Source organism: Ahaetulla prasina, chromosome 1, assembly GCF_028640845.1.
Source record: "Ahaetulla prasina isolate Xishuangbanna chromosome 1, ASM2864084v1, whole genome shotgun sequence".
In the NCBI taxonomy this organism is placed as follows: domain Eukaryota; kingdom Metazoa; phylum Chordata; class Lepidosauria; order Squamata; family Colubridae; genus Ahaetulla; species Ahaetulla prasina.
Window position 1 is genome coordinate 225,973,683 of NC_080539.1, and position 12,684 is coordinate 225,986,366.

The 12,684-nt window shown below is 39.6% G+C and overlaps 1 protein-coding gene across 1 annotated transcript in view; it reads left to right on the forward strand.

Annotated features, from left to right (window-relative positions):
• ACVR1C (activin A receptor type 1C) overlaps positions 1-12,684 on the forward strand; it is a 63,077-nt gene that overhangs the window by 34,149 nt on the left and 16,244 nt on the right. The window contains exons 3-4 of the mRNA XM_058192418.1: positions 6,543-6,788; positions 12,085-12,315. Of these exons, the coding sequence (XP_058048401.1) occupies positions 6,543-6,788; positions 12,085-12,315 (477 nt within the window). The remainder of the gene's footprint in view (positions 1-6,542; positions 6,789-12,084; positions 12,316-12,684) is intronic.

Sequence of the window (12,684 nt, forward strand, 5' to 3'; positions counted from 1 at the left end):
TGTGATGAGTGACATCTACCCATGATGTCACATGACCAATTGGCACGCCTACCCAGCCAGAGAACTGGTTGTTAAATTATTTAAGTCCCATCACTGCCTGGATTATCAGTTGATGCATAAAATATACTCAAGACATTGAAATAGTGAAAAAGAGATTCAGAGCCCGAAGCACTTCAGAACTATGGATCTGTTGGTTCTGGGAGAGTGTGACCTCACTCAGAACAGGAAGTTCTCTTACCACTCTAGAAGGTAGACAGTCCTCAGCAAGCATCTCAGTCTTGCTTGGATGCAGTTTCAACCTATGATTCCAATTTATTACCAACAGCAGGCAGGCATTCAGGAGAGTCACATCATTTCTGCAATGTACCACAGAAATTTTTTTTTGGATTATTATATTGTAGTTCTATAATTATGTGATTTGTGGATTAAGTTCTTGTAAATCAGAATAAGACTATCTTGCTTAGTAACTTGTTCCTACATTTGTCTAGAAACGCTACTATAGATATAAAAATATTCTTTTTGCCTCGTGATTCTCTCGCAAAATTTTGTTAGGTTGCAACCATGTTTAAATTCATAGTTGACAGGTCTTGATATCTTTTGACAAATCTGTTCTTTGTTAATGTGTTTAATTTCCTTTGAAGATAATCCAATGCCCATTACTTTATCTTGTAGCTGCAAAATCTAACAAGTTACACATTATTACATCACCTTTAGCAAAATAAATAAATAAATAATTCACTTTATTGAACTTCAAAGCATTTATAGGGAAAAGGTTTATATAAATTTTCATTTTGTTGAAATGCAGTAAGATAAATGGTTCTTTTAATCATATGTTTGTACTGCGTCCTATAATTCTTCTTTCTGGGAATGACATTGCTATGTACATATTAACTTTGTAACAAGATTTAATATGCTCAAATATTCTTCTGAATTATATTTCTATCACATGGTAATTAACAACAGGACAAAAAAAGAGGATTTTCCATGCCCTAGTTATAACTAAAAACTGGTTCATGAGCATTGGAAATATAAATATATGGTCTCAACTAGGCAGTAGTTTGCAGTGTTGATGGTTTAACAAATTATGAATGAATTATTTATCAACATAGATTAGCTATAGATGATTACAATGAAATATTGTAATCCGTAATCCGTGTAAACCGTGCCCCTCCTGGCTGGTACTGGCCACTCAGGAGGTGACACGAGGCTGGCTCCAGGCTATTATGAGCGCTTCCTTGGTGGAGGGAGTCTTTCCGACCGCCTTGAAAAAGGCGGTGGTGAGACCCCTCCTCAAGAAGCCTTCCCTGGACCCGGCTGTTTTAGGTAATTATCGTCCGGTCTCCAACCTTCCCTTCGTGGCGAAGGTTGTAGAGAGTATGGTGGCATATCAGTTTCCCTTGCACCTGGATGAAACTGTCTATCTAGACCCGTTCCAGTCCGGCTTCCGGCCCGGTTACAGCACTGAGACGGCTTTGGTCGCGTTGGTGGATGATCTCTGGAGGGCCAGGGATAGGGGATGCTCCTCTGCCCTGGTCCTATTAGACCTCTCAGCGGCTTTTGATACCATCGACCATGGTATCCTGCTGCGTCGGTTGGAGGGATTGGGAGTGGGAGGCACCGTTTATCGGTGGTTCTCCTCCTATCTCTCCGATCGGTCGCAGACGGTGTTGACAGGGGGGCAGAGGTCGGCTCCGAGACACCTCACTTGTGGGGTGCCGCAGGGGTCGATCCTCTCGCCCCTTCTGTTCAACATCTATATGAAGCCGCTGGGTGAGATCATCAGTGGCTTCGGTGTGAGGTACCAGCTGTACGCTGATGACACCCAGCTGTACTTTTCCACACCGGGCCACCCCAACGAAGCTATCGAAGTGTTGTCCCGGTGCTTGGAAGCCGTACGGGTCTGGATGGGGAGAAACAGGCTCAGGCTCAATCCCTCCAAGACAGAGTGGCTGTGGATGCCGGCATCTCGGTACAGTCAGCTGAGTCCTCAGCTGACTGTCGGGGGCGAGTCATTGGCCCCGATGGAACGGGTGCGCAACTTGGGCGTCCTCCTGGATGAACGGCTGTCTTTTGAAGATCACTTGACGGCCGTCTCCAGGAGAGCTTTTTACCAGGTTCGCCTGGTGCGCCAGTTGCGCCCCTTTCTAGACCGGGATGCCCTGTGCACGGTCACTCACGCCCTCGTGACGCCTCGCCTGGATTACTGCAATGCTCTACATGGGGCTCCCTTGAAGAGCATCCGGAGGCTTCAGTTAGTCCAGAATGCAGCTGCTGGTGATAGAGGGAGCCCCTCGTGGCTCCCGTGTGACACCTATCCTGCGCAGACTGCACTGGCTGCCTGTGGCCTTCCGGGTGCGCTTCAAGGTTCTGGTGAACACCTTCAAAGCGCCCATGGCATAGGGCCGGGTTACTTACGGGACCGCCTACTGCTACCGGATACCTCTCACCGTCCGTGCGCTCTCACAGAGAGGGACTCTCAGGGTGCCGCCAGCGAAACAGTGTCGCCTGGCGACACCCAGGAAGGGCCTTCTGTGGGGCTCCGCCTCTGGAACGAACTCCCCCCAGGACTTCGTCAACTTCCGGACCTCCGAACCTTCCGTCGCGAGCTTAAAACTTATTTGTTCATCTGCGCAGGACTGGATTAGTTTTTAAAATTCGTGGGTTTTTAAGGGGTTTTAAATGGGTTTTGAATGGGTTTTTAATGGGTTTTATTATTTGCTAAATTTTAATTGCGGCCAATTTGAATAAGTTTTTTAGTGGTATTTTAATAGTATTTATTTTGTAATAGTACTGTCATTTTATCTGGCTGTAAACCGCCCTGAGTCCCTCGGGAGAAGGGCGGTATAAAAATTTAAATAATAAATAAATAAATAAATAAATAAATATGGCTACCTTTTCAAGTATTGCAATACTTATTACATATACATATGCAATATGTATCTGTGAATATATAAGAGAATTACAGAATTGGAAGGGACCTTGGAGATCTTCTAGTCCAAGCCCCTGCTCAAGCAAGAGACCCTATACCATTTCAGACAAATAGTTGTCTAGTCTCTCATAAAAGCCCCGAGTGAGGCAGCAGTATGTTTTCATTTCCTGTTTTTTAGTTTTCTTGTTTTTCATTTATTTATTTTTTTTCCACAGCCACATATTTATTTTTCTTCTCTTTGTTTTTTTGGATTCAATTAATAAAAGCAAAATAAGCAAGCAAACAAAACATTTTGACTCTCAACCCCAGAATGAAGGAAAAAGAAGAGAGTATGGAATAAAAGGAAAATAAGAATTTGTTGTGTGTTTGGATGTAGATGTATCCAGATGTGTATGTATCATAATGTATGCTATATAGGAGAATATGATTATCTTCTTTACATTGGGAGGTTAGTGTATAAATTAAGTAATTATAATAGTGAGTCCATCCACTGAGGTCATGCATGCCCCAGAAGGCTCCAAGGATGAAAAATATTCCCTGGATTAAACTTTTATTTCTGGGATGTTAAGTAATCATTGGCTCGTATAGTTTGCGAGGCATTCTGAAGATCTTATCTTTATTTATGTACTTTCAACATCACATGGATGAAAATTAAATACACATATACTACATTTATATTTACACCAATAGTGAACATCACATCTAATTACTGCTGTATGCTAACGGATATTTTCTGCCTTCTGAATGTTTTATTCATTTAATTTACAGCAGACTGTTATGCATTAACTTCTGCAGTAATGTGTGTTAATGAATTAGTTGCAGTACTTTCCATTATACATGAAAATAATGCCTAACCTTACAATGTACTTGTACTTAATATGGAGTAACTGCCATTCAAATATAGACAGAGGCAAATAATTATCAGCATTTAAATAGAAGCACCTGATAGACTATGCAATACTTTAGACTGATTTCAGGGAAGTGTTTTGGGGAATTCATAGGGACGCAAACACTGTGGTTCTTTTAAGAAGCCTATGTAATTTCTTAGAATGTGTGTGTGTGTGTGTGGGGGGGTAGATGGAGAGGATCAAAGAGCTTTTTGGAATTCAACCAGTTCTGTTAATATCCTAGGGCAAACTTACATAATCTGATCCAACTCCTCTAGAGCAGATGAGCCTAGGCATACATCCTGCAAAATCTCTCTATTAGGGTTTGACCCCTTGATCTAGTATAACATTATGGATAGTATCTTTATTATTGGTGGCCACTCTGACATAACAGTAGTGCCAAAACCTGATCTACTTGACCTGAATCTCCAGGTTAGCCTGATAAGCAGAAGAGCCAAATGTTTAGGGGATACAAAAGGTTGAACCGCTCTGGTTTATGAAACATTTCATTTCAACTGCAAAGCTGGTCTTTCAGGCACAATGTAAGTTGTTTTGGAAATTATGGAAATGTTTAAACTTGAACAGATTTGTAAAGTAAAATAGGGATTTTTTTTGTTTTGTCAGAGTTTTGCACATCCCAACAAAGTTAGGAAATACTCTGACCAAAGGCCAAGTTTTAAATAATCCAGGACGGTACTTTCAGATTAGTTAATTTGGTTTGAAAATTGTGAACAATAATAAAAAGTTAACAACTGAAACTTGTCAACCTTTTATGCAAAGATACAAAATTTTGAAATTGTCAACTGTGCAAATGCATTTCTGACATTTGTATTTATAAAAGATGTTCTCGGTAGATCTAAAGAAAACTATGATAATGCCAAAATGAACACAACTACAGGAAAACCACTATATTATGTAAAACTAAGTACTGTGGTACTTAAGCCCTGTCATCTGATCAAATAATACATGATGCTACATTTGGATCACCTTTCATCATTTGCTGCCCAATGTCTGCCCATAGAGGTTCTGTAAAAAAAAAAAAAGTTTCTCATATAAATATTCCACGTGACCTTCATATTTTAATATATCTCTTAAGTCCATTTTGTAATTATTTGGCATACTAACATTAAGAGAAAATGAACCAATAAGTCTAGTGTAGGTAGAAACAGTGGTCATAAGTGGGGCTCCACAAATTGATGGCATGTCTTCGTCATTCCTGCTTATCTGCGGAGAAGTTCCATATGTGATGCTGAGCTTCTGTAGTTATGTTCTTTCTTTATAAAGTTTCCCTTTTGCAGAAGGCCATGCTCAAGGAGCTGGCAGACAGTGGTGTGTGTTTTGCGTGGACTCACTTCCTCCACAGCCACCATCAACACTTAGGGCCTCCTTTAGTAGAATAATGTGTGAAGAGGCTTAGTATATCAGTAGCAGGTCCACAGTCTTGGTTTTGGTGATAAGCTTATCTGTGATGACATTCCACCCAACACGGGATTTATTTACAGAAGCAGAGAACTTGACTGCACGTGACTAAGTAATTAGTTAAATTTAGGGCAGTGTTATTTTATCATTGTGTATTCTACAGGGTGGCCTATGCCCTCTTGGTCATGTCTGTATTCATTCTTATTTTATTGTAAGACAAGCTTTTCTAATCTTTTCAGGAAAATTACATGTGCTGCTCTGTATTTTATTTCTCATAGGAAATGTTTATTAGGTATGTTTACTAATTTTATCTTCTAAAAAATATTGTGTTCTTCCTCGAATATTCATTATGCAGAAAAATAAAAATGAATATCTTTTATCAATCTGGATATTTGCGAGTTAGATACCGTCGTCCAAATATTTAATCAGTAGCCTGAACCTATTGAACCTTTCTTCCTTGTGAGGCTGATTTTTCACTTAAATTTATATCTACTTCATCCTTTTTCTTTTTTTCTTTTTTTTTTGTGACAGTAACCTATCATCACGTGGTTTCTTGTGCTCTTGAGGGGGTATTGGAGGAGCCATGTTATGGGTCTTCTCTACCCACAGTTGCCCCTTTGAACCTGGAGTTAATTCAGTATATGGAAATAGACTCTACACTTTTGGAATATGTCAGGTTATACCAGCAATCAAGGAAAGAATCCAAGAAGAGGTAGATAACAATAGAACTGTAGAGCTCAAAAAGCCATTTAACCCACAATGTCTAACCCTGTGAAGTACAGAAATCCTAATTAAACAATGAGTTACCAATGGCTGTCCAGCCTTTTCCTGAACATGTCCCACGAAGGGGGGTCCACCTCCTCAGTGGGTAATGGTTGAAGTGTTCTTGTCCTTGATATTTTTCTTGCTCTTGCAGACATGGCTGCATATTATTGTTTTGCAAAAAGTTGAATCCAAGCTTCAAACTCAAATAAATAAAGCTTCATTTATCCATTCCACTCTAGCTAGCACCCTTTCACGTATACTTATTTGGAAGCCAAATATATCTTGTACCTAACACTAGAGGTCTCCTTGGCCAACAGCCTGAGAAACAGCGAATGAATAAAATATTCCATCTCATTTTAGTTTCATTTGCTTTATCTTATAATATTTTTTGTCTGATTTATTTTAAGCTCCATTAAGTGGAGCCAGGACTGGGGTTTTTTACAGCAAAATATAATGTAAATCCTTCCAAAATATGGATTTAAATCTTTTCTAAGAAGGTTAAACATTGCAATTCTGATTTTTTTTCTGTGTGTGTTTTCAAGGTCAAGAACCTTCAAACAAATCAAAGCTAGGACCTGTGGAGCTGACTGTAGTTATAACCATACCGGTGTGTGTGTTGTCTATTGTTTTACTGCTGGCAGCCTACACGTGCCAAGGACACCTCTGCAGACACAGAAAGAAAAGAAGGCCAAATATTGAAGAACCTTTATCTGAGTGTAATCTGGTGAACCCAGGAAAATCTCTCAAAGATCTAATTTTTGACATGACAACATCGGGTTCTGGATCTGGTATGTTTATGTGCCCCAGAGTCAATTTCAGTTTTCTTAGGGGTATAGTCCCCCCACTCTTTAAGGTGGAGGTCCCTGTGATGCATTTGTGCATGAGGACAGTTACTATATAACAGGGGTGTCATACTCAAGGCCTGGGGCCTGGATTTGTCCCATGGGGTGTTTAGATCTGGCCCGCGGGGTTGCCCTGGAAACAGCGAAGGACTGGCCCACAGTACCTCTGTCAGCGAAAACAAAGCTCGGGAGGGCCGTGTGCAGCTCTCCTGAGCTCCATTTTCACTGGCAGAGGATTGTAGGAGGCCATCACAGCTGGAAATGGAGCTTGGGAGTCTGGTTTCACTGGCAGAGCGCTCAGGCCGCCACAGGCGCCCCCGACACGAGTAATGTTAAGTTGACCATGCCTACCCTGGCCATGGCCACTCTGGTCCCCTGAGGTTAAACACAACCCTAATGAAATCGAGTTTGACACACCTGCTTATATTATATACCACCTAGGAGTGGATGCAAACTTGATTCTTTCTGTGTCAGAAAGAAGTACCTCAAGATCACAGACAGGATCAAAGAATTATTGAAATAATCACATTCCACAACATTGTTCCACATACAAGGGAAATAGGGCGAAATAGTTTAGTTTTTAAAATTTACATCACATTTATATAATGATATATAGTATGGGAATCTTTCTTAGAGGAAACATGTATTTCAGTATCCAGTAGATGAAAAATAATTCCATCATGGATTTATATATTCAACTACAAAGGAATTGGAAACAGAACGAATATTACCCACAAACAAAATTAGGTTAGCATTGTTTCTCCCCTTCCCTCAAAATCTACCAGGGGCATTAATTTCTTTTTTCAAAATTTAGGTGATGGCTGAGGGATTCTACTCTAACTTTCTTTAAGAGCCTTACTTTCATAAGAGAAGCTGCTTCTTTTCTCTAATTCTTCCTGGACGGACCCTACAACACTTTTAAATAGAGAGATCCCTCAGTCTTTCATAGTTTGTTTGTTTTTCAAAATTCAATCTCCATCTACTTTTATAGGAAAGGGCAATTTTGAATAAATACTAAAACGGGGTGGGGGGGGCAGGCAATATAAAAAGTACTTCTCTGATGTACTATTATGCATAAGGATTTAAAGATCAAACTCCACACTGAACCTGAAGCGAATAGTTGCTTAGTGCAAAATTATGCCTAAGTTAATTTTTGAGCTCCAGAAAAAACACAGCAAAAGGGTTCTAAAATCATTAGGTTTTCCGTCCCTTCTTACAGACAGTTGTATGTACTTTGCTGTACAATAGCCCAGTCAGTGAGAATGTCCCTAGAGCAGGGGTCTCCAACCTTGGCAACTTTAAGACTTTTAGTCTTCAACTCCCAGAATTCCTCAGCCAGCAAAGCCAAGGTTGCCAAAGTTGGAGACCGGTGCTCTAGAGCACTGATTCCTCATTAAGGGTCTTTACTTTGCCAGAGCTGAGTGGGAGAAGTTTCATTGCACCAGCTGCTATGGTAACTAAGAATAAGCCCTTATTTGTGATGCGTCTTATAAGATGTTGTCAAAGCTGCCCTTTATGAAGAACTATGCTTTTTTTATCTTTCAAAACTGCCTGTAAATGCCAAGTCTCAGAACTGAGGCGGTACGTAAAATCTTACTTTTTTATTAGTGGGAAAACGCTTGTCTTGGGATGAACTTTTGGCCCTACAGAGAGTAAGCGGCACAGATTCTCATGCATATTGCATGACTCTTGCATATGGTCTGGAGCACTTTTGTAGTGAAGCGAATCTCTTGTTGGTTGGATGAGGCACATCTATTTCTCAAGAGGTATATGAAATGCAGTGTATGAGTATCATATAAAATAGGCATGCACAACATAGGGAGTATGGTCTGAAAAGCACCTCTGCTGAAGGGTAGTCTTTAATATGACATAAAGGGCAAATTGTTAAATACATACAGTATTTACTTAAACTGTATCTAGTTGCTATCATTGGATTGAACCTTAGCACCGTTTTTCTTTCAATCTATTCTGCTGTTGTCCTGTCCCTTCGCACAGTTTTAAATTGCATGTGTTCTGTGCATTTGGGAATATAATGTACTTTAAAGTATTCTGACAGCATCTTTTCTCGATGGTGTAAATCTAAATATATGTTAAGCAACAACCTACTTATTATTTATAATTATCTGCCCAGAGTGATAGGAGATGGACAGCATATAAATTTAATTAATGATGATGATGATGTTTGGTCACCTGGTCAGCCTGATATTTAGACTGGATTTGGCATTTTTATTGACCAATTGAGTTTTCCAAAATCATCTTGTCAGTTAGGAACTGATTTTTTTTTTTATTCCTCTGCTGTTCGGGTTCAGTTTCACCTGCTGCTGACCAATTCTTGATCTTCCATACCCTTTCCTCCACTATGAGTGCTGTATTACAAGATTTTTTGTTTCAGCTTCTTTTTCCCCTTATCTACTTCCTTTATCCAAGCTGCATTCTTGATATATTTCTTTGGGTTGTCCCATAGCTGCACCCAGAACTTCACTGTTTTTCTTGGTCAGATGTTGGCTGCTTCCTTGCACTCTTCCATTGAAGGATTTGTAAAACGTGTTTCTGATTTGGCTGAAATTGGAGAGCCTGCCTGTAGTGCAATTCCAGCTTCAAATCCACTGAGCTACTTGGATATGGTTGTTATTTGCTACTTTTATTACTTCCAGTGCTTCTTTGATCTTCCTTATTTCTAAGTTAATATTTCTTGATCAGGTATTTTTTTGGTCTTCTTGTTCTTTTATTTGTTCTGGCTTTCTTGCGTCTAATTTTAGCATGCTAATCTTATTTTTCTAACCTGATCTCCCATTTTGGTGGTGCACTGACTTTTTTTCCTTGTTTTCTGATTTTGCTTCCAAGATCTTCAGTTGTGACTGCAGCTATGCTGTACATCAGTTTTGTTTCTTTTAGTGAGCTGGTGTTTATATTTGAGATTACAGCATTGGTATGTTTTAACACTTGTGCTAACTGTTTCTTTGGAACAAATTTCAACGCAGGCAACCTTATTCTTTTTGTGTATGTGTGTGTGTTTGTGCTGTTCTAGATACTCAGCTATTTTTTTTAGTTTCAGCTATTTTTGCTTTTTGTTAGAGGGCTTTGTTCTTTCTGAGGAAAGGCAGAGAAAAGGATGTCTGGTTTGGGAATGAAAACTATTCAACAGCCTATGCTGGCTTCCTCTACTGTCATCCCTCTTTCTCCAGCAGAGTTACTTTGATTTTTTTCCCCCCTGGGTAGACTTTTGCAGTTCTTCCAGTTCTGCTTCTGTGAATATTTTCTTTTGTATTATAATTGACACTGATCTGTTAGCTTCTGTTCAGTTAGGTCTGAGTCTGGATGTTTTACTTTCCAAAACTGGTGCATTCTTTGTGATACCCTCTTCTCGTTGGATTTCATTTGTAGTAACAGGCCAAATTTATTTGTTTTCAATCTTCACACATTATTATTGCGGAACAATAGAAACTTCCGTGGTAAAATTTCTGACAGTGCCCCAATTTCTGTCTGTCCTATCATCCTGCCTGTCTGTCCTATTATCTGTCACAGAGGTCCCCAACCCCCATCCGTGGCCTGTTAGGAACTGGGCCTCACAAGTGAGCAAAGCGTCAGCTGTGCATGCACGGGATCTAGACAGCATGCTAAACAACACCTCCTGGTCCATGGAAAACATTTTTTTTCACGCAACCAGTCCCTAGTGCCCAAAAGTGCCTGTCTTTCCTATCATCTATCATCTAGCAAAGCCACTAGTTGGATTAGCAATTTTAGCTGCCTTCTGAATATTCTGCATATATCTGTAGAAAGAAGAGAAAATTTGCCAGGGGGAAATCATTTTTGACATTCCAAGTAACATCTGACTATGAGCCAAGTGTGGAATGGGTTCTTCATTATCAATCTACAATAATGGACATTTCCACAGTGCTTCCAGACATGTTTTGGCTTCAAAAGTCAGACTCATGATGACAATTCCTGGATGTTTCGTGCCAGTAACTTTTGTTCTGAAATAAGTATAGATTTAGATGGAGCTCTTGCTTAAAACTGTGCTTTATGTGAATTGACGTCAGTGACTGAACTCCCATTTCTTCTAAGCGGAATCATCTAAGCGCTGCCTTGAAAAAGAGCTACTTTATTGAAGAGAGCTTAATGAGGGTTGTGCCACTCTTAGTTGATATCTTAGTTGGTATCATTAGGCAGCACCTGGAATATGCTTCAGACAGTCACTGGCTATAATACCTTTGAAGTGATGGCATCACTCTTGACCCCTAAGAGTCTATTTTGATCACTGCGACAAATGGCCAGAGTTGGATAAGATACTTCTCATGCTATCCCTGTATCTAAATCTCATTTGGTCTATTGTTAGTCGAACAAACATTTATATTACCTGTCTGTCTGTCTGTCTGTCTGTCTGTCTGCCTCTGCCATGTTTCCATTTCTGAAAGATGCAGTTTAGGTAAAAAATAAGACCTTCCTATGTTCATGTATCTGTTAGTATGCACCGATAGCTGGGCTAAATGCTCTGGATAGCAAGATGGGTGGCATATAAATTTAATAAATAAATAAACCTATACTCTGCATCTAAGGTAAAGTAATAAGCATTTTACTTTTTCAGTGAAATGCTTTGTCACCTAATTACTCTGCATATGCCTCTACTCCCCAGTATGTTTCTATCCCACATAGAAAACAAAGGTTTAAAAAGCCATCTCCTGATTCCATTTTTCAGTCTGATGAGCAGTTTATTTATCCCTGTGCTGGCTGTAGTTGCTGAGCATTGTAACTCAGCAACAACTACAAGATCACAGATTTCCACTGCTGCTATAGAAGGCCAAAATAGATTTGTTGCTGGGTGAGACACAACAGCAGCCGACTATGTCATTATTAGGTATGAAATGAAAAAAAGAGTTTGGAAAATATTTAATGTGGGTTACCCTTCATGAATGTAGAGAAGTCCTATTTAGAAATTGAGATTTATTTATGTTGCAATGATGGTGAGTTCATATAATGGCATGATTATAATGTATGAAAAAGCACCCCTCCTTTGACTGTAAATTATGGGTACATAATTGCCCCTTGAATTGTCCATGCTGAAAAAGCCTCCTGCTTTTGAGTTTGTTCAAGGGCATGTGATAGAAAAACACTCAGTCTTTGTCGCTGATTTGAATGAGATGAGATTGTGTTAGCATATTATTAACCCTTTTGAAGAAGAATGGCAGTTTAAAATTTTTTTTTAAAAAAAATAAAAACTGTAATTGTATATTTTTCTCACTAGGTTTACCTCTCCTTGTCCAAAGGACAATTGCAAGGACTATTGTTCTTCAAGAAATTGTTGGAAAAGGTCGATTTGGCGAAGTCTGGCGTGGAAAATGGTGCGGAGAGGATGTTGCTGTGAAGATCTTTTCCTCAAGAGATGAAAGGTCTTGGTTTCGTGAAGCAGAAATCTACCAGACAATCATGCTGAGACATGAAAATGTCTTGGGTTTTATTGCTGCTGATAACAAGGGTATCGTAGTTCCAAACAATTTTGCAATGTTTGTCTTGCGTTGGATTAGACCAGTGGAATTCTTTTTTCTATTCTTTTAAAAAAAAAAGGTTTGTGGAAAGAGGGGAAAAAAACGGAGGCTTCTTACATCTGTTTTGAAAAGTTTAGCTCAGCGATGGCAAACTTTGGAGAATTTTCCTCTGTTGTCTCTGAAAACTGTGAAAACATTCCCATTCTTGTGCAATTTTTTTTAGAGGCTGCACAAGAGCACACACCCCAGCCTTCTGCAAATCACACAAGAACAGGGCTTGCTATTGGGAATAGTTGTTGTTGGGTGTTGGTGAACACTGGCGTGTCACCCAAAGTGCTGGGGCATGTCACCTTTAATAT